Below are 21885 nucleotides of genomic sequence, written 5' to 3'. Positions count from 1 at the left end.
CTTACCATTGTTTTTTGTTTCCTATATAAGATGTACACTTACCGTTGTTTTTTATTTCCTATATGAGATGTACACTTGCCGTTGTTTTTTATTTCCTATATAAGATGTACATTTACTGTTGTTTTTTTTATTTCCTATGTAAGATGTAAACTTATCGTTGTTTTTTATTTCTATATAATATGTACACTTATTATTGTTTTTTATTTCCTATATAAGATGCCAAAACTCATTGCGAAGTAGATGCTGACTGCCTCAACCTCTGTCCAAAAGAAACTCCTTTTCAACACTGCAGACATTATAATTTTCTACTCCTTTATTGGACTGACTGTGATTGCAAAGGTACTTTTATTATCATCTTTTGATAAAATGTGGTTCTATTTCTGACAAATGTCGATGTGTTTTGGAGATTTCAGGTTTTATGTTCAAATGTATTTATGGTAAACAGTTTAAAAAATTGACGCATTTTTTGGAAATTTCATTGAAAAGGCCACACGTTCGGGTCCTTTGAAAATTTGACAACTGAATTTTTAGTGTACATGTTTTGTTGGTTTGTTCGTTAAAAATGATATACGTCTATTTTAGCCTGCTTTGAAGATACAGATTGCACCTGTACAGGGGAAACCATGCCTCATTGCAGCCACAGCCAGGGCGGTAGCGCCTGTCACTGCTTGTCTACAATAGGTATGCCACTTTTGTCAATTACACTGATGAAATAATTAACTAAGTTTGCCGTCTTCAGTATATCTTATAACTTTAGGTGACTTTCATTTCTATTGTTAAGCGTATCTGTAATACATACATACATATATATATATATATATATATATATATATATATATATACACATACAGTATATATATATATATATATATATATATATATATATATATATATATATACCTTCCTCTTTATATCTACCTTATGTTTTCCTCCCTAAACATCTCCATGAGTCTACTCTGCTAAGTTTTTGGCTAAGTTTTACTAAATAAGTACTAAGTCAGATTGTGTTGAAATTAGCATTTATTACAAGTGCCAAACAAAATCACAGTATTCAAAATATAAATGTCATACTTGTTGGAATTAAAGTAACATTTATCTTATCTAGACTAGCAATTCACAATTATGGATATGAAAACATAAAAAATATAATAATGGAGTACAAATGGCAAAAAAGATGGGGCTATTCTGCATAAAACAGGCCACAAATACAAAACATATATATATATATATATATATATATATATATATATATATATATATATATATATATATCATATCTAATAATTCTTCTCTTAGGGCAGTTATGTTAGCCATATTTTGTTTCCAATTTTTCTTATTGGTTCGAAATAGTGAACCCATGTTTCGTCACTAGTAACAATGTTTGCAAATTGTCTTTGATTGAATTTGGGAAACATTTTGTGCAATTGCTTAGCGATTTGTACTCGTACCCGTTTTTGGTCATCTGTCAATATATGCGGTATCCATCTGGTAGAAATCTTTCGTACTTTCAAAATACGCTTCAAAATGAAATGCACCCGCGATAGTGATATGCCAACAGCTTTGGTAGTATCACGAATCGTGTATCTGCCATCACTTTCAATTATTTCCCTGACTTTTGAGACGTTTGCCTTGCCTGTTACAGTCACAGGTAGGCCAATTTTGCTGCATCTTTGACGGACTCTGTGCCAGTCAGAAATTTCTTTCTCCACTTACGAACTGTCTCATAAGATACATTATCAGACCCATAAACTTCCCTCAATTCAGTAAAAATCTGCATTACCGAATGACCGAGTTTTGTGCGAACTTTTGTATAAGCTCTAATTTCTTCAATATTCTCAACCCGTTTCCCAACCTTTTTTACAACAGTGGTCAACGACTGGCTCTATTGAAATGACTATAAGTTTAAAACTATGTGGAGCTGAAGGCTCGTGTTTATACCGTTGGAAAGGTATTGAATAGAGCTATTCAAGAGTATCATCATCCACGAAATCGTGGAAAGCGTTATCGCGCTGTGGTACAATACACATTACATATCGAACAGCCCTCGTACTTGGTGCTTACGGCCTTTGAGCAGGGAGAGATCTTTATCGTGCCACACCTGCTGTTACACGGGGCCTAGGATTTTACGGTCTCTTCCGAAGGACCCTTCATTTAGTCGCCTCTTACGACAAGCAAAGGGTACTGAGGACCTGTTTTAACCCGGATCCCCACGGGCTATCAAATATGGCATTTAGCGAGTAAAATATTAAAATTTATAACAAAGATCTTCACTGCTAACTCAAGGTAACCAGTATAATTTCTTATGCCAATGACTACACGTATTATCATTTGTATGAATAATGCATATAAGTCTCATATCGTAATCGGTAGATAATTTCATTTTACATTTTAAAAAATAAACCCATTTATTTTAGCGCCACGATTTTCTGTTAACGATTGAAACTATAAGATAGACTTGTCACTGTTTACACCCAGAATACATGTACTGATGAGTTTCCATATTAATTGAATTTTACTCAAAATGATACCGATTTACACTTAAAATCTCCCTTGGGGATACATTGAATATAACATTTTCAGGCACGTCCACTGTTGGTAGGTTTGTTTTCCAGTTTAAGTCTATTGTACAGTCATGGACCAAGTTGTGGTATAGTAGTCATCTGAACTACTGTAAATGGTGTTAAAAGAATCATCTGAACTACTGTAAATAGTGTTAAAAGAGTCATCTGAACTACTGTAAATACAAGTGTAGTGTTAAAAGAGTCATCTGAACTACTGTAAATAGTGTTAAAAGAGTCATCTGAACTACTGTAAATAGTGTTAAAAGAGTCATCTGAACTACTGTAAATACAAGTGTAGTGTTAAAAGAGTCATCTGAACTACTGTAAATAGTGTTAAAAGAGTCATCTGAACTACTGTAAATAGTGTTAAAAGAGTCATCTGAACTACTGTAAATAGTGTTAAAAGAGTCATCTGAACTACTGTAAATAGTGTTAAAAGACTGCAGGAATACGATGATGTTCATTGTAATGGTGAATTGAAATGTGAATTTTTTCAAATTGGTCATAAAACAACAAATTTAAAGAAAGCATGGAATGAACATTATTGTTAAAACTCTCACCATAGCTGTAATTGTATTATATTTGTATTAGGTATGACAACAGCACGTAAAATATCCTCACTTTCAGAGAGTATAATGTAATGACGTTTATGGTGTGTGTAAAATGTTGCGATATTTTACATTCGATAACCTTGTTATCTGTATTCAAAAATATTGATTTTAATTCGATAATCTTGTTATCTATATGCAAAAATATAGCTGTATAATCGATAATCTTGTTATTTATGTGCGAAAATCTTGATTAATATTTGATATAGCGGATCTTGAACGAGTGCTTAGGGCATATGAAATGAGTTAGCGGTTTTGATATTTCCCGAGCCTTGGCGATTTTATACCTTTCTTTTTCAGCCCCAACAACTGAACGTAAGTTTTGCCAGGATATGGATTATTTTGAAATCCTTTTTATACAGCAACGTGTTTTTTCCACAATATAATTTTTTTAATTGAACGAAACCGTCAACAGCACATGCAATGACTATGGTAATCTAAGGAAACAAAATGGTACCACGCCAATTCAGTAACTGAGTACAATATTATAGTGTTGTTCATTTGATCCATATCTATTTGAGCTCATTGTAAATGACCTGTATTTCCCCGAATAATACTCTACGTTTATCAGTCAGCAAATGGTGTAAACTTTTGTAATATGAATGATATTTATTTTTAACCAGATATACATGCATTGTACTCACATTTTGTAGCACCACCGACAACACGTAAGTTATCTTTTGATACAGTCACTAATAATGAAACGAGGCTAAACGTCTCAATAATTTATTTTTATCTCCTCAAAACACAGGATATACATGAAGTTAGAAGATGATGCATGCATGAATGGGTGGGTGATTGCGCCCATAATGCACGATCCATGGGGTTCGACGTCCAGTTACGACCGGATACTTTGCTTCCAGTGTTCTTTAAAATATGTACACGTGTTTTGATAATTGTGTATTCTTCATAAACATACATTTCTACATGTTATTGTAAAACAAGAGCATTGTGTTCATTGTACTAAACTCGTACATCAGCTAATTTCACTTCAAGTTTTAAAGCTGATAGATAAAGCTTGGGGACTGTGTGTGTAAATACTCAGAAGATTACATATACAGTACACAAGGAAACAGGGTGTCCCAGAATATCTGATACCATTTCCTCTTTGATTAACTTTTGATTATGTTTTCCTAACAACAAACCAAATGTATTTGTATGAATATACATATAAAATTAAAAACCATGCATATGTTAATTACAGAGTAAGTGATATTTAAAAAATCCCAACAAATTTACAGAATATGCTCTAAATGACATCCTTTTTAGCAGTAACAATATCCAGTCGGTGTGTGAACCTTCTGACAGCAGATGCTGTCTCATCTGAAATCCTCCGCATTTCTTTCCAAATTGAGAATTCGAGTTCTGCTACAAAGTCTGGCTGTGGATTGTATACCCAATCTTTCAAATACCCCCATAAAAAGAGATCGAAAGGGTTCAGGTTAGTGGAATGAGGGGGGGGGGAAGCATACATTTGGGGTTTTGAAAAAAAATTGAAGATTCCATCAAATGTTTCATGCAACCAATCTGTAAAACTCGGGTAGTGTGTTTGGTCGCCCCATCCTGTTGAAAACAGATTCCCTTTGGATTTATGCCTCTCTCTTTTTTTTAATAAAATGGGAAGGATTTTTAAAAAGAACTTCAAGGTAATGAATGCTGGTCACTGTCACCATCTTGTTTTCAAAGAAGGAAGGTCCGGTTACCCCCTTTGAACTCAAAACAGCCCAAACTGTCACTTGTTCCCCATTCAAGGGTTTCTCCAGATACAGATTTGGTTTCTCACTACTCCAGTAACACGCATTTTCCCTATTTACAGTGCCATTTAGGTAGAAATGTGCTTCATCAGAACACGAAATGTCTGTCATCAACAATTTCAATGTTGTTCTTCATGAAAAGGTGAAAATAACTAGCAGTGATAATTCTCATAACTCCCAAAAGTAATACAAAATAGAGTTGGGCAAATACGGACCCCTGAATATATCAGAGGTGGGATCAGGTGCCTAGGAGGAGTAACCATCCCCTGTCGACTGGTCGTACCCGCCGTGAGCCCTATATCCCGATCATGTAAACGGAGTAATCCGTAGTCAGAATCAGTGTGCAGAAATAAGGGGACTTTCAAAATCACTTTGTTCGATATGTTGCATAATGGATATTTTATATGGTTTCAAATGGAGATCAAATTTTCAGATTATGTGTACGCTTGATCTGCTGCATATAACTGTCGCTCACATCCTATGACATTTTTCTAAGAAATCCTTTGAGGAGTTTCTTCATTTTTCTCACCTCCTGTATGGTGTCCTCCTTTTTGACTGACTTCATTGAAATGTCTGCTGTCTTGTACGGATCCCAATTTTTCAAATCTTATGACTAATCGAAAAATTTGTTGCTTGCTGAGTTGTTTTACCTCAGGGTATTGTTTTCTCATTATACTTATCACAGTCACTGGGGACTGTGTTTGGTAGTACAGTTTTAAAACAGAAGAAGCCTGTTCCCTTGACAGATTCATCATGCATGGAATTAAGTTTGATCATTTAAATATATGCAATTTTGTGACACCATAATGCACAGGAAAGTATATATTTTCCCGAAGTTTTCAGCTGAACATTATTTGATGGATTCACCTTTTAAGGAGGTACTCTATATCTTCATAATGACTGACTTCCTTTTAAAACATGAATGAAAATATAAATATCAGCATTATTTCTATATTCCTTTCAAAAATTATTACTTAACTGAGTAGCTTAGTAGGATAGCACGTCGACAGCTGAACTGTAGATCGCGGGTTCGAGTCCAATAGGGTTTGTTTTGAAGTTTTACCCAGATTGCTTTCTACTAAAACTGCAAATTTTTGACTAAATAAAGTAAATTTGAAAGTTTTCAATTTAAAAATATTGTTGTACACATCCTTCACTTTTCGTCCATATCAAATTTCTCTGGTGAAAAGTGAAGATAACGAACAGTGATCTATCTCATAAATCCCACAAGCAATACAAAATAAAAAGTTGGACAAACACGGACCCCTGGATATACCAGAGGTGGGATCAGGTGCCTAGGAGGAGTAAACATTCCCTGTCGACCGGTCACACCTGCCGTGAGCCCTATACCTATATCTGGTGTAGCATTCCTCCTTAATTGAGCTACAGTTTACAACTTTTAATCTTTTATGTAATGACGTATTTAAAAAAATGTATCAGATATTCTGTGACACCTTGTACTTGTTCTCCCTTGTATTCAAAATACTGGTTGTGTAAAGAGATCATGTCCCTTTAAAATGAAACTCGGTGTGACAGAGTCACAGTTCAGTATAACCAATGCTATTTCACTTTTTAGCTACGACAACAACAGGTAAGTTATATTTGCTTTTAGATATGCTGTAATGATCCTAAGATTTGCAAAACTTAAGAATTCAATGTTGACTACCTGTAAAATGCGAACAGACATCGAGAGAAATGGAACCAAAGCGGAAATATGTACATTGTATATCAATTAAAACGAAATAGAAACGAGATGTAATATACGAGTCTTTGCCTTAACCATGATCCTAAGCTGCTAAGCATTGTTTCCTACTGTGTTCTCTAGATTGATGCAATGCTATACATATTTCAGATTTCAATGGTTTTGACACCAATGATATTTATTGCTTATAATAACTGATGGTTTTGTATCAATGATTTGAAATGCTGAGATCAACGTATAAATGAAGTTCATGATAAAATATTACCTACATAGGTATGTGCTGAAGTAGTGTACTGTACTGATATGTGATATTTTTGTTTCAGCTACGACAACAATACGCAAGTTATTCTTTCCTATTTATCTTTATATCTCAAACTTCCAAAAGTCGTAAAATATGTACTAGTAGTCAGTAAAATGCTAAACAAAACATGAAATATAAATAGAAAGAAAAAACAAGCAAAATTTAACGAAACAAAATAAATCGAGATAAAATATACCGTATATCATGTCATAATTCAACAGATTTATTAGCGTTTAATTAACTTCTTACTAATTCATTCTCCACTCAACGTCTTTATCTTATTTTCAGCTTCAACAACTGAAAGTAAGTTCGTTTATACATGTAAAACTTATACGGTACCAATTTTGATGCACCAGATGCGCATTTCGACAAATAATGTACATGTATATGGATTCATATAGAATACCATTAACAGAGCAATATTATTATACAGTGAATAACGTTAAATGAAATGTGACAATATGGAATTGCATCTGATGATTTGTATTCACGACAATGGAACAGACTGTCTATACAAAATTACATCTTGTCAGAGAGAATAAAGATAATTAGTCTAGTACGTCAGTGAGGAGATGTCTTCATATCTGCATTAAATTTGTCATTTAATGAATGAAGCAAACAGTTAACCATAGTATTGGTATACAATGTCGAAAGGTTTGGGACATATTACGCTCTAGATACATCATTGCGGAATTAGCTTCAAGTGAAAATCGGTGTGACAGAGTGACAAGTCAGTATATTAGTGCTATTTTACTTTTTAGCTACGACAACAACAGGTAAGTTATATCTTCTTCTAGAAATGATGTAATGGCCCTAAAATTTGCAAAACACAAGAATGTAATGTTGGATACCTGTAAAATGCAAAAAAAAAAAATCAAAAAAAAAAAAAAAAAAAAATCGAGAGAAACGAAACAGATCAAAGTGTTAATCTATCAATTAAAACGAAATATAAACGAGAGATAAGGAAACCTTTCACTGCCTTAACCATGATCCCAAGCCGCTAGGTATTGTTTCCTGCCGTGTAATTTAGCATCAATGCTATCAATATTTTAGATTTCAATGGTTTTGATATCAATATTTACTGTTTATAATAGCTGATGGTTATGTATCTATGATTTGAAATGTTGCGATCAACGTATAAATGATATACATGATAAAATATTAACTACATATGTATGTACTCAAGTAAATTAATGTACTGATATGTAATATGTTTTTTTTTTTTTTTTTTTTTTTTTTTTAGCTACGACAACAATACGCAAGTTATTCTTTTTTATATATTTGTTATAGCTCAAACTTCCAAAATCGTAAAATATGTACTTGTAATGCTAGGAACCAGTAAAGTGCTAAAATAAAAGATAAAACGAATTCGAACAAAATTTACTATAACGAAACGAAATAAATCGACATGAAATATAACCTAAATCATATCATAATTCTACAGACTTATTAGCGTTTAATTAACTTCTTACGAATTCATTCTCCACTCAACGTCTATATCTTATTTTCAGCTTCAACAACTGAAAGTAAGTTCGTTTATACATGTAAAACTTATACGGTACCAATTTTGATGCACCAGATGCGCATTTCGACAAATAATGTACATGTATATGGATTCATATAGAATACCATTAACAGAGCAATATTATTATACAGTGAATAACGTTAAATGAAATGTGACAATATGGAATTGCATCTGATGATTTGTATTCACGACAATGGAACAGACTGTCTATACAAAATTACATCTTGTCAGAGAGAATAAAGATAGTTAGTCTAGTACGTCAATGAAGATATTTCTTCACATCTACATTAAATTGGTAATTTAATGAATGAAGGAAACACTTAACCATAGTATTGGTATACAATATCGAAAGGTTTGGGACATATTACGCTCTAGATACATCAAAGAGAGCTATGTACATGTAAGTGTAATTAGTTTAAAGTGACAAAGCCACCAGTCGATATAAGCAGTGCTATATAATTGTTTAGCTACGACATCAACACGTAAGTTATATCTTCTTTTTAGATATGATGTAATGACCCTAGAATTTACAAAACGTTGGAATGTAATGTTGGATACCTGTAAAATGCGAAAAGACATCGAGAGAAACGAAACAGATCAAAGTGTTAATCTATCAATTAAAACGAAATATAAACGAGAGATAAGGAAACCTTTCACTGCCTTAACCATGATCCCAAGCCGCTAGGTATTGTTTCCTGCCGTGTAATTTAGCATCAATGCTATCAATATTTTAGATTTCAATGGTTTTGATATCAATGATATTTATTGTTAATAATAACTGATGGTTTTGTATCTATGATTTGAAATGCTGAGATCAACGTATAAATGACCTACATGATAAAATATTACCTACATATGTATGTGCTCAAGTAGTATGATGTACTGATATGTGATATTTTCATTTCAGCTACGACAACAATACGCAAGTTATTCTTTCTTATTCCTATTGTAATAGCGCAAAATTCGTAAAATATGTACTTGTCAGGAACCTGTAAAATGTTAAAACAAAAAAACTATATACATACATATATATATATATATATATATATATATATATATATATATATCAGGAACCTGTAAAATGTTAAAACAAAAAAACCCATATATATATACATATATATATATATATATATATATATATATACACACCATTTTGTAGGTACGTCCACTGCTGGTAAGTTGCTTCAATAAGATCATAATTCACGTAATAACACGTACTATTGTTTGCCTCTTTGTTTGGCGTCCCCTCATTTTTTTACTCACATTAAGACGTCATCAGCTGTAGGTGAAATACCACAAATTTAGACCTATGCTTAGCGCTCAGCACCGTGAGTATTCTTTAACCATCGCCTGCAGCGACACGGGACCTCCGTTTTTAAGGTCATATCCGATAGACCCGTGATTCTCATTTCTAAATGCCGAGCGTTTGGCGAAGGAGCAATCACTACCTATATTTATGTCTTAGGTTCGACACGACCATGGCACGAGCGGGGTTCGAACTCGCGACCTCCAAGTTACGAAGCGAACTCTCTACCACTGAGCTACCGCGACTGTAATCTACATTTACTTTTCCCAACAAGTGGTCAATATCTCGCTCGTTCATACAAATTCTGGTCTGACAATGAAATATCAAACATTGTAAATGAACCGCAATCAATTGTTTACCTTCTTAGTAAATGAATAGTTGTATACATCAATTTCAATCAAGTTCAAGCATAACAAAGAAATGAATCGTCAAAGTGAATAACAAGTTACATCCATATCAATTGACTGATAGGCTTGACTGTAGGTTCACATACATATAGTTACCATTGTTCGCACATCTAAGAGACGACTGTGACGTCACAATAGAAAAGCTCCATTGTTGTCACTTATTTTCAATTAAACGCCTAAAACTCATTCATGAAGCGATTTTCACGCGATTTTCGGCTATGGCATCGGTTAGCAGGCTTCTGTGCACCGGGCGAATCCAGTCTGATCTGTTTGTGACTTGAAACAGCGTTAAAATTAAGGCCCCGATTTTAGCTCATTTCCGGTGTCGTAATTCTGGGGGGTGCTCATCTATCTCATATATATTTCATTTATCTCATATATATATATATATATATATATATATATATATATATATATATATATACTTTTTCCCCGTTATGCTTGCTAGGATTCGTTTAAATCATTCTGTAGTTTGAATCAAGGACAAATCAGGAATGAATTTACTGAAGCGATCATCATTAAAGGAAGATCTTAGATATTATACATCCATTATAGTTGAAATATATTTTATTTGGTGTTCTAACATCGCTCATGGCTGCCTCCATCTTCTTCGATTCTCGGTAATATTTGACATGAGTATGACAATTACCAAGCATGTTCCGATGTAACAGCAAACCTTTCATGTTAGCACAACCCGTCATTTGATTGGTCAAGTGTGAAAGGTAAAATAACACGACCTCAAATGCAATGCTGTCAGATCTTTTTCCAGTGTAACGGTTAGAGAAGATCTGATTTGATTCTATTGAAAGTATGACATCTGAATAGATGCAGACGACGAAACTGGGTCGCTGATTATGTAAAAATTCAACATTTCAAGTTCATTAATCGCTAAAGGCACACATAAATGAAAATATTTATCAAATATGTTAATCACGGATGTAGACGTAAAGTGTAGGCGGGTGAGTCTGTAGTACTCAGTAAGCATAGATCTATATTTATCGTATTCCTTCAGTCGAAATCACGGGAAGGCCTATTTAAAATTGGCATTTGAACAGTTGATAGCAAGTAGTATTACGAAGTCATTTAAAGGTAATTAAAATGCAATTCTGTGTAGACAAGGTGACCCTTTGTCACCGTATATATTTTTTTAATTTGTGCAGAAATATTAGCTATTCAGATTAGATTAAACAAAAGTATTAAAGTTATTACTGTAAACAATGTAGAAAAGATTTCCCAGTTGGCTGATGACACTTCACTTATTCTTGATGGCAGTAAAGAATCTCTCTTAGAAACATTGGTTACAAATCAAAATTGTTCTATGAAATTCTTAATAAAAATAACTCGATCTCAGCTGGCAAAAAGAAATGGAGTGAGCTTTTAGATGTAGACGACAGGGAATGGAAAATAATCCACAAAATACCCTTCAGAGTGACAAAAGACTGTAAGCTCCACTGGTTTCAGTACAGAATTATAAACAAAATTTTAGCAACAAATTCATTATTGTTCAAAATAAAAAGAATAGATTCTAAATATTGCAACTTTTGTCACTCTGAGGAGAAAACAATAGAACATATTTTATGGGAATGTGATTGTTTACAACTATTTCTTGTAGAATTCAAACAATTTTTAGAAAATAAGACTGAGCGACAGATTACAATTGCAAAGAAATCCTTTATTTTAGCTTGTATTGAAAATAATAGTGATATACAAAGCACTATCATTTATTTCTGAAGTATTATGTCTATACTGCAAGATGCACTAAGAAACCCTTAAACTTGCCTGCTGCAATATCACAAATGAAATTATTTTATGAAACACACAAATATATAGCATATAAGAATGGTGAAAAGAAAAAAAATGATACTCAATGGAACAGATGGAACTTACTATTTACTTAAAACATGCCTCTCTCTTTTTCTCACTATCTCTATCCATGCACATAATGATAATTATATATGACTTGTTGTATTCATGTACTTTATTATGTGTACAAAAACCAATTAAAAAAATGCAATTCTGAATGTTATATCGGTGTGTTGGTTTTTGATCCGTTTGCACGATTATTTCCCTCATGTATTTGTTGTTGTTGCAAAAACGGTGACCCAGATTTCATGTGAACTGCATCAAAACATGGCAAACAGTATGTTGCAGAATGACGGAGTACCGAGTTTTAGAACTATAGTTATCAAACCCAGATGTACAAAGTGACATATATAATATATGCTACGTCTTTGTGAATTCAATTTAGTAATCATATAATAAGAGAATTTCATCTCTGATAAAAACTACATGTGTCATATGTATGAATAACGAAACATCAAACTAATTCGATATTGGTAAAAATGGTGACTTGATACGAATGTTTTAAGTTACAGTTCAAGGTCAAACAACATTAAATGTACATTATCTTGAATATAACACCCGTCAATAAATGGGAGTGCTGGTAGGGGGACATGTATTGCTTATGCAACACTCTCAGAATGCTTGTTCATTTTCAACTCTGCATCTTTTTCAGCTCCAACAACTGAAAGTAAGTTTGATTAATATTCATGAATTCATATGAAAGATCAATAGAACAGCGTTCTCTCCGAAGTTATCAAAATACATATACTGAAATTATGATAATGGGAAAAAAGAAACTGTATTGTTAAATAATATTTGCTATGTCTTAGTTTATTTTTGAAAATTGTCTGGGTTACTCATTGAAACATAATAAGTGTTTTTGATTGGTATGAAATTTCAATCAACCGGCCGTTACGTTTTATTGCATTCTACACGATTTTACCTTTTCTGGTCTGGTTCTACGCGACACATATTTATATAGCAATATCCCATTATCTCCTGCATATGATGTTTATATCTCTCAACTGATTCGATATCTGCGTATAGTCAGTTTTTAAATCGAGGCAAGCTACTAACAAACAAGTTAATGGTACACGGGTTTCAACAACCTCGATTGAAGTCGGCATTTCGCAAATTCTGTGGTTGTTATAACGATCTAGTTCGTCAATGCAACCTATCAATAGGTCAAATGCTGTCTGACGTGTTTCATACCGATTGTTAGGCCGTTCTTGGCACACTGATTTTGACTACGGTTAACTCCGTTTACCTGATCAGGATATAGGGCTCACGGCGGGTGTGACCGGTTGACAGGGGATGCTTACTCCTCCTAAGCACCTGATCACACCTCTGGTGTGTCTAGGGGTCTGTGTTTGCCCAACTATTTATTTTGTATTGCTTATAGGAGTTATGAGATTGATCACTGTTCGTTATCTTCACCTTTCATGATGAAAAATAACATTGATAACGTAATTTGCCTTTGAGCGTTTATTGTTTTCGAAAATATCTGAAAACTGTTCACTCATAGTTAGCAGGTGTAGGTGTAATGCCACGACTTTTAACCAGTACATGACTGTCATGGCCATACAATGAAGGTTCTTCATCGAACCAAAAACTACCATGGCACAGGACTCTTTTCATAGAAAAACCTTTGACTTTTATCTCTGATACCGGTCGTTTTGGTGATGAAACAGTCGCTGATATAAAAAAGAGACTGAGTTCCTTATTGAAAATATATACGTAGTATATGGTTATCAGGTCTTCCAACAGTGTGTTGGAATTCCCATGGGCACGAATTGTGATCGTTCGTTTTTATACTCTTACGAGGGAGAATTTATTTAAAGCTTCTGCATGAGACGAAAAAAGTATCTTGCTGTAGCCTTCAACTCGACATTTAGATATATCGACATTTTATTATTATTATTTTTATACTAACTATCCATTTTTATTCATGTGTCGATTCCATATATCCCAGTGAACACGACACTAAAAAGTCTTCCACATGTGTTTCATACATGTACTTGGATATTTTATTGAACAGCACCTAACAACTCAACTTTATGCCAGACAGGATTACTTTAACTTCTCCATAGTCAACTTTTCATATTTTGTAGTTATATTCCATTATCTTGCATATGGTGTTTATGTCTTCAACTGATTCGATATTCAAGAGTTTGTTTTGCGTATAATCAGTTTTTAAATCAAGGCAGACTACTGACAAATAAGTTGATATTTCAGGAGTTTCAACAGTCTTGTTTAAATTCAGCAGTTCGCAAATTATATTGTTGTTTTAACGATCTAATCTAACAATACAACCTGTTATTGGGTCAACTGCTGTCTAATCTCTTCATACCAATTGTTAGGTCGTTCTTTAGACGCTGATTTTGACTACGAATGACTCTGTTTACCTGATCAAGATATAAGGCTAGCGGTGGATAAGAAACGAATACGAATCTTATGAATTCCGATCCCGATTTAATGCATAATGATGTCACATGTATATGATTATCAATTATAGTTAATTATGAATAGATAGTATTTACGACATTTAGCCATCTAGTAAATATTGGATATTTTCAGTACTGGAATATTGCTACATAAACATGAAAAGTTGACGATGGACATGCTGAAGTCATCCTTTTTGTCATAATGTTGAGTTGAGTTGTTAGTTTGCTATTTACCATCTATGTTCAATGAAATATCAAAGTATGAAACAGATGTGAAAGACTCTGTGGTTTGTTTATTTCGAATTAACATGGATATATCGAATCAACATATGAAGGTAAATGATTATTGTTCGTAGATAACACGTCGTCGAATGTCGAAATGAAGGCTACAGCAAGAATTTTTTTCTTCTCGTGTAGATGCTTTCAATAAATTATATCCTGTCAGAATAAAAACAACCCAGACCAGCTAAGAATGGAACGAATTTCCTGCCCATGGGAATACCAACAGACTGTTGGAAGACCTGATCACCAAAGACTACGAAAATATTGTCGATTAGGAACTAGATGAAAGGTGAAGATAACGAACAGTGATCAATATCATAATTCCTATAAACATTACAAAATAGAGAGTTGAGCAAACATGGAACCCTGGACACACCAGAGGTAGGATCAGGCAATATCAACTTCAGGATACTTTTGCGTAGAATGAGAGTGGTGTTCAACAAATTAATTTTAATGACTGATCACAAAATATGAATGTTTCCGTTTTCTATATTTATTGAAAAATCAACTGTCTATGATCAATAGGTCTAGTATTTAATCTATTGTGAGGAATGATTGTGTAAAGTGTGAAATGTTGTACGTTTTGATGTTGTTGATTTGAGAAAAGTTTTTTGGTATCAAATTTCCTATAAGTTCTATAGAATATTTTGGAGTCCACATTTTATTTACACAACCATCCTTTCGTATATATTGCACGGAGATCAACCGCATTTCATATGATACACACGTTGTGTTTCTTGGATTTCGTTTGATGGACAGATTCTAAATTTTTAAACCTTTATTGTATATTGGTTGTATGTTTTCGGTAACGATTGAACAACGATCAATAAATTCAAGAATCAGTATGGGTCACTGAACAGAATTCTCCATACATATATGGATTTTAAAATCTCATGATATGTGTTTTGTAGACAAATTAAGTGCATGTCATATTAATTTAATTGATTATTACTAACTGTACTACATTCCAGCCACTTCTGCTGCGCCTCTACCCACGACTTGTCGTTCTGGAGCTGACTGCACGGGACACATTTGTCCCTTACAAAGCCAACGGTATCCTCACTGTAAATTCAATGGATATTCCTCTACATGTCAATGTACAGGTCAGTAGAAGACGTTAGAAGCACAACATTGAAATAGATAATGACAATATCTTTATTATCTTAAACTAGATTACAGTATAGAGAAGTAAACAGAAGGAACATAATATAGATGTAAGTGGCGGGTAAAGGTAGAATTAAAAAAAAAGAGACAAACTATAATATAATGTTGTCCATAGATGGATCAATTAACCTGGAGAACATACTCTCTCAGGAATAATTTTGATGAATTTACTTAAATTGATTAATTTACTTCTGTTTTATGTGTTCAAATGTTGCTCAAATTAATAAATATTTGGGTTCTTATAGTAATAGCTTGCCATGAGCAAAGCACTTGATTGTTTTAGATAATCATCATTACAATTGAATAAATAATGAAAATTCATCTCCCATCTTTTTCATATTGCATAGCTGACATAGTCTATTTTCTCTGGATTGACCACACTATCTACCCGTTTCTGTAGGTAGTTTGGTATTGCAAGTTCTGAATTTACAAAATGTTTTCATTAGTTGTTTTGGTAGTAAATATTTTCAAAACATGATTTTTGTATACATGGTATAATATAATTAAGGTCTTTAGAAGAATTATACATTTCACTATGCCACTATTACTTGAATTGATCATACAATGCATGAAACACTTTTTTCTTAAGCCAGAGAACATTGGGAATTTGCTGTTGCTGCCATATAGAGGACAGTCCAAAATAGACAATATCTGTTATTGCAAGTCAATCCATAGTCTTTCTGTCCTTCTGAGGATATATAGATAGGGTGATTGTTCCTTCGACAAGCCCCCTGCTTTGGAAGTTAAAGTCTCGGGTCTTTCGGATGGTACCTTAATCTTCACCGGATGTTCCTTGCCATGGTCGGCGTTGGGACGATAAAGAAACCGCACTGCTACGGCCTAGAACGTCATGGATAAGTCAGAATTTACGACACTTCACATATTGTGACGTCAAATTCTGGAATAGGACGTAAACCTTACTGTTACATTATATATTAAATTGAAAATGCCTGTATCACAGCAGCTATGTGCGCAACTCTTTTTCCTCACAGAAAGCGTGGCAATATTTGATTTATCACGGCTGGGCAATCAAATTTTTCAATGGCACGAGAGCGAAAACTTATATTTCTAAATCAATATAGGTTAGGTATTGAAGAAGACATGGTAGAAGCTGTAGCATACAACCACGAGTGGTGTATTGTTTTGACCTTGTTCAGCCATTTACAGAGTAATGTTTTCTTTCTTTCAGTGTGTATGGATAACAACCATTGTTTTTGTCCGTCTGGATTAATTGGTCAATGTCATCATGGTCATACGCATAACTGTGTGTGTGCTCTACCAACAGGTATCTATACAAAATATAATGAAATGAACATACATGCACTATATAGAAATATGGGTTTGAAATTAATAAACTGTTGCGTACTAGTACGTAGTTTGAAAGGCATCTTTGACCAACTTTTCAAAAACTTTAACCTTCGCTATCTATTTTGATCCAATGGACTTTGATATGGTCAAGCACACCTTCTCGAAAATTGTTGTCCCTGATTTGATTGCATCGAAACAAAAACTTATTGTATATACAAATAAAATCACGACTTCCTCATAATTTAATAATGTTCTTCGTGTAGACGTTAAAAATAAAGAAGTGAAATCGAGAGAACAATGATGTATATCTCTGTTATTGTAAGAACTTGTGGCTTGAACTTTGGCATGCAAATAATTAAAACATTAATCTATGCAAGGAGACCGGCAATTACGCATATTGCACATACTTTCTGATTTTTTAGGCATTTGAAGCGAGCGGGTAGTTGTTTTTTTTTTTTTATCTGGGTCAGAGTTAGAACCCTTTCTATATTTATAGTATCACAGAGTTCAGGCCCAAAACGGGCTTTGCCCCTGTGAATTCATATATTAATTTAGCAGTAATCATCAGGCGCTATAAATTATAAAGTCTAAGTTGATGCAAAAAATGGCAGAATTGCCAGAAAGTCGAATACTGTCTGATGCGTTTCATATGAATTGTTACGTTCTTCTTTACATGCTGATTTTGACTACGTATTACTCCGTGTATTTAGATCTGATCAAGATATAGGACTCAAGGCGAGTGTGACCAGTCAACAGGGGATGCGCACTTCTCCTTAGCACCTAATTTCATCTCTAGTATCTCCAGGGGACCGTGTTTGCCCTTCTGTTAATTTTGTATTCTTTATAGGTTTGCTGTTCGTTATCTTCACTTGTTTATGTTGTCATTTGAAAGAGTGTTTCATCAGTCACCTGAATGATTTAAATGAATTAAAGTCACCTTTCTTGGCCAGCTACGTCGTCTCCTGATAACTCTTGCTAATGGTATTTTCGATCATTTCAAATCAATTGACACCATACTTAGTTTCTTTAAAGCAATACAAGATGTAACTGACGGCAATTTTAAACTATCCAAGTATGCACGAATTAAACACCTATCTGTATAACTAAATATAATTCTTTAAAAGATCTGAGGAAAAATTCAGCAGAATGAACGAGGGAGTATTGCTTGAGAGGCTGAGCATACCTACAATGAGCGTTTTGTATAAACCGCCATGCCTCAGACGCAATGGTCAAATGCTCGAACAGGAAACGACGAATGCAGAGCATAATCGGGTTGCTGAGAAAGATGGAAACTGATGTGAAAAACTACCCTTCATTTGTTTTAAAACATTACATAGTTTCATGAATGACCCGAAGTACTGTAATATAAAACTTATACGGTACCAATTTTGATGCACCAGATGCGCTTTTCGACAAATAATGTCTCTTCAGTGATGTTCAAGCCGAAATTTTGGAAATTCGAAATAACAATACAATTGTAAGAGCTAAAAGGAAAACCAGAGTGCCAAAATTGTAAGTGTAATAAAGTAATAATTACGCAAATCAGATGAGATTTTTATAATGAATTTTCTTTAAAATTGGCATGATAAATTGTTTACAAATCTGACACGTGCGCAGTGCCTCTCGTCTCGCATTATTTGATGATGTATAATCGTACGATGGAATCCCTACATCTTGAAATAAAGTTTCCAAGTGATAGGTTGCATTCGCTTCAGCTGATACATTATGAGGAAACAAAAATCATGCGTCGTTTACTGGCATTGCATTTTGTTTCATACAATGAAATAGATTAATCACATGTTACCGTGGTAGCTCTGTCGGTAAACTGCTTGCTGAAGATAAAGGTATGCCAAACTCCTACATGCATTTAACTCTCTTTTGAAATCTAATAACATAGCAAAAATATACATTTTGAAATTATACCCTGTTGATATGTCACACCCACTGTGAGCCTTATATCTTGATCATGAAATGCAACCAAGAACAATGTTTAATTCATGAATGTCCTATGTACATCAATTTGTGTTTCTTTTCCAGTTCCAACAACTGATAGTAAGTTTCCACATTTTCAATTTCCTATTGATTTATTTGCAAATAACTTGTTCAGTCAAGAAATGTATTATCACAATGTACTCATTCCATCATCGGGTTTCATTCAAGAATAATCTGATTTGTTCGTTATTCTTTTGTGTTTTTGATATTTCATATGATGCAGAAAAATGAAATATCGCGTCTAACGCATATCATGGTTTATGATGTAAACAATTTGCTGTCCTTTAAAAGAGAATTGCAATACGTAGTATATAGGCTGCATGATAGGCGTGTGATTCTAACAAATATTCTATGTTGAAAAGAAAATACCTCTTTTTTTCTTGACTTGACGGAAAAGGCCGAGCGATGTTCCGATTGGCTCCGGTGAAAATCTGTGCATTCGCAAGTTGAGATCTCTCTATAGCATCCGATTTAACCTAACTAATACATTTTCTACGTTAACCTCATGGTCCACACAATCAAAAAGAGAGATAAAACAAATCATTGATTTATTAATTCCATGTAATTCAACTTTTAAAAGAATATCTTACTTCATTTAAAGTGGCTCATTACACCCTGAAATAGTTTCTCAAATCAGTACGAATTGGTTTAATCATAAAAGATTTGATGATATATAATAAGTATATATGCCAAAAAGGCAGAAAATATGCAAATTTGGATAAAAACATGATTTACAAAAAAAAATATTTCAACACATATGAACAAAAGACTGGGGAATTTGAACTCGAGATCTGCGGTTCACCATCCTTCACCACTGAGCTATGATGATAGACAACAAAATCGATCGATACAAATAATTTCACAAAACATTTAAATTGCCATCTTGTGACGCAGTGTCATAAAGAGTATAAGCTTTAGTGTAGTGAGATACCTTAAATTATTCATATCTACACAAAATTATGAATTTATTGTCACGCGGAGCAATATCAAACTTTTGTATTTTGACGTCTCTAGCCATGAAAATAAAATAAAAGCAGATGGTGGTAGTTCCACCTTCCTATGACGTCATAAGATTTTGAAAAGTCAATGATTTGATAGGATTTATGCATGAAAGGAACATAAATTTTGTTGTACTCTTTTTCAATAGATATTGTATAAAGTCTTGTTAACCATAAAATATTTCAAAAGTCTGAGTTATATTTGAATAATCAATTATATGTTTCAAAGTATTGAATCCAAGGGTATTAACTCTGTTTTCATTAAATTATTTATCAAGTCCATTATGCGATACATTTCCTTTATTTTTCAAAAATATTTTGTATATTTTTTAAAGAAACAGTTTTATGAAATTGTTATGAATACTTTTATATCGTTATAACAATTTTTGTGAAAGGTTGATAATGCTGTTTAAGGAAAATTGCGATTTTCTGACGTTGATAATAGATATATGTGTGCTACGGGATAATGTTTTTTTATTAATATCGCAACATACTTATTTTATCATTTTTATTTGTTACTAAGATATATTATTTGAAGTATCAACAATCAAATATAAGATTGAACCTATAATTCTAGAGGGGTGGAATTACTTTAAAAGTGATTTAATTGATTTTATGAGAATCATTCAACCAGTCATATTGTTTGTTACACCGGAAATTAAATTATAATTACAGGACTACTAGTTTCATGCATAAGTAGTTGCGTAAATTAATCATGCGTAACCCTAAAGGATAATCAAGTTTAGACAGAAATTAAAATTCTGTTGAACACTCAAGATAACCATTGATAATAATTATCATTTTAGGTACGACTACAAGACGTAAGTTACTCTACCTTAAAAGTAATGTAATGATGCTATAATTCGCTAAAATGTATATGTAATACATTCTTGATTACAGTAAATGTAAATGAATAACCTATTAATTTACCGATTAGCTTGTTATTAGCTACACTTCATTCTCCAGACTATATTTTTCAGCTCCAACGACTGAAAGTAAGTTTGGTTGATATATAAATTCATATATTATTAATACAGCAATATTCACGAATAACGCATCAAAATACACATATCTTATTGGAAAAGTGAAAATGTACTACTAATTGTTCAATAAATCATCATTTTGAAGTATGGATCAGCCCGCCGTCACGGTATCGATACGTTTTGCACTCTTTATCGTTTCGGGTTATAGCGGCACCTATTAAGGGAATGAAGCAAAATATCTTGCATTTGAAGATAGATTGTAAGATTGTATGTATGTATATATATATATATATATATATATATATAATTTATTGTTAAAAAAGGGGGAAAAAAAGAAAAACCGATATCATCAATTGAAAGACATTTTCATTTAGACGATTTCTTTTTGTAAAATATTTGTTCTGTAAATTTTTCCTTTAAAATGTAGTAATCATATGAACATTTCAAAACATCATCAAAAACAATATTGACATTTTTCTTGAATTTTGAAATTTGTATCTCTTTGCTAAGGGGATTATAAAGTTTAAAAACATGCGTTCTTTTTCTGGAAAACCAAAACCAACAGTTTGTACATTAATCCCATTTTTAAAAAACCTGATTTTTGAAAAATCCAATCTGATAATTTTGTCCACAGTGTAGAGACAGAAGGACAATAAAAAAGACGTGTTTAATTGTTTCTGGTTCTAGTGCACATATTGAGCAAAGTGG

The 21885-nt window shown here is 33.1% G+C and overlaps 2 protein-coding genes across 5 annotated transcripts in view; both read left to right on the top strand.

The window, feature by feature from the left end:
* The window catches only part of LOC130046419 (uncharacterized), an 18800-nt gene extending 10349 nt beyond the window's left edge, over nt 1-8451 (top strand). The window contains exons 4-11 of one of the 4 annotated variants that reach the window (XM_056140103.1): nt 217-339; nt 583-681; nt 3470-3484; nt 3823-3837; nt 6500-6514; nt 6949-7229; nt 7688-7702; nt 8170-8451. In XM_056140103.1, coding sequence (XP_055996078.1) covers nt 217-339; nt 583-681; nt 3470-3484; nt 3823-3837; nt 6500-6514; nt 6949-7016 — 335 coding nt within the window. In that variant the 3' untranslated portion in view covers nt 7017-7229; nt 7688-7702; nt 8170-8451. Of the gene's footprint in view, nt 1-216; nt 340-582; nt 682-3469; nt 3485-3822; nt 4116-6499; nt 6515-6948; nt 7230-7687; nt 7703-8169 lie in introns of those variants that run through there. The other 3 variants (XM_056140104.1, XM_056140105.1, XM_056140102.1) reach the window with 3 other exon arrangements.
* Nucleotides 7536-21885, top strand: part of LOC125646857 (mucin-2-like) — a 26031-nt gene continuing 11681 nt past the window's right edge. The window contains exons 1-11 of the mRNA XM_056141935.1: nt 7536-7702; nt 8170-8188; nt 8380-8452; nt 9359-9373; nt 9611-9625; nt 12680-12694; nt 15704-15835; nt 17086-17181; nt 19242-19256; nt 21001-21015; nt 21175-21189. Coding sequence (XP_055997910.1) covers nt 7536-7702; nt 8170-8188; nt 8380-8452; nt 9359-9373; nt 9611-9625; nt 12680-12694; nt 15704-15835; nt 17086-17181; nt 19242-19256; nt 21001-21015; nt 21175-21189 — 577 coding nt within the window. The remainder of the gene's footprint in view (nt 7703-8169; nt 8189-8379; nt 8453-9358; nt 9374-9610; nt 9626-12679; nt 12695-15703; nt 15836-17085; nt 17182-19241; nt 19257-21000; nt 21016-21174; nt 21190-21885) is intronic.

Source organism: Ostrea edulis, chromosome 6 (genome assembly GCF_947568905.1).
Source record: "Ostrea edulis chromosome 6, xbOstEdul1.1, whole genome shotgun sequence".
Lineage (NCBI taxonomy): Eukaryota > Metazoa > Mollusca > Bivalvia > Ostreida > Ostreidae > Ostrea > Ostrea edulis.
The sequence above is the reverse complement of the archived record's forward strand: the minus strand, read 5'-3'. Positions and strand labels throughout refer to the sequence as shown.